Source organism: Triticum urartu, chromosome 5 (genome assembly GCF_003073215.2).
Source record: "Triticum urartu cultivar G1812 chromosome 5, Tu2.1, whole genome shotgun sequence".
NCBI lineage: Eukaryota > Viridiplantae > Streptophyta > Magnoliopsida > Poales > Poaceae > Triticum > Triticum urartu.
The window spans coordinates 328,468,714-328,471,299 of record NC_053026.1 but is presented as its reverse complement, the minus strand read 5'-3'; the positions used below and the strand labels follow the sequence as shown (position 1 = coordinate 328,471,299).

Genomic DNA, 2,586 nt, shown 5'->3' with positions numbered 1-2,586 from the left:
CAGGAGGGAAAGCTGGGTCGGCGGCAAGCGTCGGAGCGAGGAGGCAAGGTCCATCCATCACAAGCGAGCAGAGGCAGGGCGAGAAAAGACAGCACTGCTCGCCAGCAGCGGCTCCCGTGTCCTTCCTTCCTGGGGAACCCCCGAAAGTTGAACGCCCGGGCGAGGGAAGCCGCGAAAACCAAAAGCAAACCAACTCTCGCCTCCCCTCCCCCAATCCCTGTCTCCCTCTGCCCGCAGGCCGCAGCAGCAGCAGCACGCACACCACCCCCGCAATAAAGAAGCTGCTGCCCCTGCCGTTGCGTTGCGTCGCGTGGCGGGTGGCGCTCCCCTCTCCCCCTCTCTCTCTCTCTTCGTCTTCCTCCCGAACCCCAATAAAACCTCCCCGCCCTTTCCCTCCTATCCCATTTGTGCTGCGTGCTGCGCTCATCACTGCCCCCCACCACGCCTCCCACTGCTCGAGGCCAGCTAAAGCAGCCAGCCAACCAGCCGTAGCCGCAGTTAAAGCCAACCGGCTACCTCGCCCCGCCTCGCCTCGCCATGGGAGGGGAGCCGCTCTCCTCTTCCGCTCCCGCCGCGCCCTGAGCAGGACCGAGCACCACTGGACTTGTCCCCCGTTACGTCACTGTATCTGTACCCACGGGAGCACGTTGTGGCCATGGCCTTTGCCGCGCTCTTTGTTGACTCGCTCTACTGCCCGGAGGAGCACCACGACCTGTTCCAGGAGCCGGCCGAGGAGCAGTGGCCGGATCAGCAGCCGCTGGTGGCTCTTGACGACGAGCTGCCGGCGCTGTTCGAGGTGTTCAGGGGCAAGGAGGAGGTGCTGCTGCGGGAGGGCGGCGACGGGTACGGCGGCGACGCGAGGAGGCAGGCGGCCGTGGGGTGGGCGACGCGCGCGGCGGCCAGGCTCGGCTTCTCCGCCCTCACGGCCGCGCTCGCCGCCGCGTACCTCGACCGCTGCTTCCTCAGCGGCGGCGCGCTGCGGCTCGGGGACCAGCCGTGGATGGCGCGGCTCGCCGCCGTCGCCTGCGTGGCGCTCGCCGCTAAGGTGGAGGAGACGCGGGTGCCCGTGCTCCTCGACCTCCAGCTCTGCGCCGCCGAGAGCGCCGGCGACGCCGACGTGTTCGACGCCAAGACGGTGCGCCGGATGGAGCTCCTCGTGCTCTCCGCGCTCGCCTGGCGGATGCACCCCGTCACGCCATTCTCCTTCCTCCACCCCGTGCTCGCCGCCGCGCGCCTGCGCCAGTGCGAGAGCGTCCTGCTCGCGGTAATGCCAGGTGGGTTCATGGCTCTTCCCCGTCCATGCATTGCTGTCTCAAGAATAAAAGACTCCATCTTTACGTCAAGCGTGTTCTCACTTTGCGCGCGTGGCAGACTGGAGCTGGCCACGGTACCGCCCGTCGGCGTGGGCTGCGGCGGCATTGCTCGCGACGGCCGGCTACGGCAGTGGCGACGGCGACGCCGAGCTCTTGGCGCTCATCAACGCCCCCGAGGTCAGCACCACAAACTTGTCGTTAGCGGTTGCCACATTATTACTACCAGCTGTCTTCGTGCACACTCGTGCCAATGCCACTGTTTGTGCTCAACTGATGGGCTTGCCAATGCAGGACGAGGTGGCGGAGTGCGTCAAGATCCTCTCCGGGGAGGCGGCGGCGGGATTCATGGGCTTCGGCGGCGACAATAAGCGCAAGCGCGCGGCAGCGGGGCTGCACTCGCCGCCGCTGAGCCCGAGCGGCGTGATCGGCGCGGCGGCATACTTCAGCTGCGAGAGCTCGTCCAGCAGCGCGGACTCACGCTCCGGCGCCGCCACCGCGTGGCCGGGGTCAGTCTCCGTGTCGTCCTCCCCGGAGCCCGCCGGCCGGCCGCTCAAGCGCGCCACCGCCACGGCGATGATGCTTCCACCCGACGAGGAGAGCCGCGACGCCTGGCGTTAGATGCCAACCCCGCCCCGCGGCGCCGGACTAGCTACTACCTATAGCTCGCCGTAGAACAACAGCCGGCGATCAGGGAAGGCCGTAATGAGAAGCCGGCCTGGGGGGAGAAGTAAAAAACGTGTAATTTTGCAATGCGGCTGGAAAAGACGGGTCCTGTAGGGGGGAGGAGGCAGGGAGATTAGCCATTGATGGCTCTTGGAGTAGCACTCTCATGGAGGAGGGGAGGGACAAGGTAGGCGGCAGGGCAAGTTTGCTCCATCTCCGGCTTGCTCCCTCCCTACGACGGCGCCATGAATGCAATTCCCCACTTCCCATGAGCTCTATCTACATCTGCATTGATTAATGCCCCCCTTGCTGGCTTCTCATTTTATCTAAATAAATGTGGATAAACCTTGATCACTTGTTCTCTCTGATGATGGTGCCTTGATTGTGTGCTGCATGCTACTGCCTTGGCATTAAAACTGATGGAATGTCTGTTCATGTGCCATGACTAATAATGAGATGGGGGTCGAGCACTACGGGAGGAAATGTTCCGATGTAGTAGGGCAAAATAGAAAACTACGAAGAATATTTTTAGAGGGTGCTTTTTTTTGAAATATTTTAGAGGGTGCTCATATTGAAAGAAAATTAGTTATTTGACCACAGACGAGAAAAT

At 63.2% G+C, this 2,586-nt stretch overlaps 1 protein-coding gene across 1 annotated transcript; it reads left to right on the top strand.

Moving 5' to 3' along the window:
• The first annotated feature begins 288 nt into the window (after positions 1–288).
• On the top strand, positions 289–2,330 carry LOC125555968 (cyclin-D3-2-like). The gene is made up of 3 exons (XM_048718774.1): positions 289–1,274; positions 1,372–1,490; positions 1,605–2,330. Exons 1-3 carry the CDS (start codon positions 656–658, stop codon positions 1,929–1,931), a joined length of 1,065 nt encoding a protein of 354 aa, XP_048574731.1. The 5' UTR covers positions 289–655; the 3' UTR covers positions 1,932–2,330.
• Positions 2,331–2,586: the final 256 nt, after the last annotated feature.

Coding starts and splice junctions, on each gene's coding strand:
- LOC125555968 (XM_048718774.1), top strand. CDS start 656: ATGGCCTTTGCCGCGCTCTTTGTTGACTCGCTCTACTGCCCGGAGGAG. Junction 1,275..1,371: donor CCTGCTCGCGGTAATGCCAG/GTGGGTTCATGG, acceptor CGCGCGTGGCAG/ACTGGAGCTGGCCACGGTAC. Junction 1,491..1,604: donor CGCTCATCAACGCCCCCGAG/GTCAGCACCACA, acceptor TTGCCAATGCAG/GACGAGGTGGCGGAGTGCGT.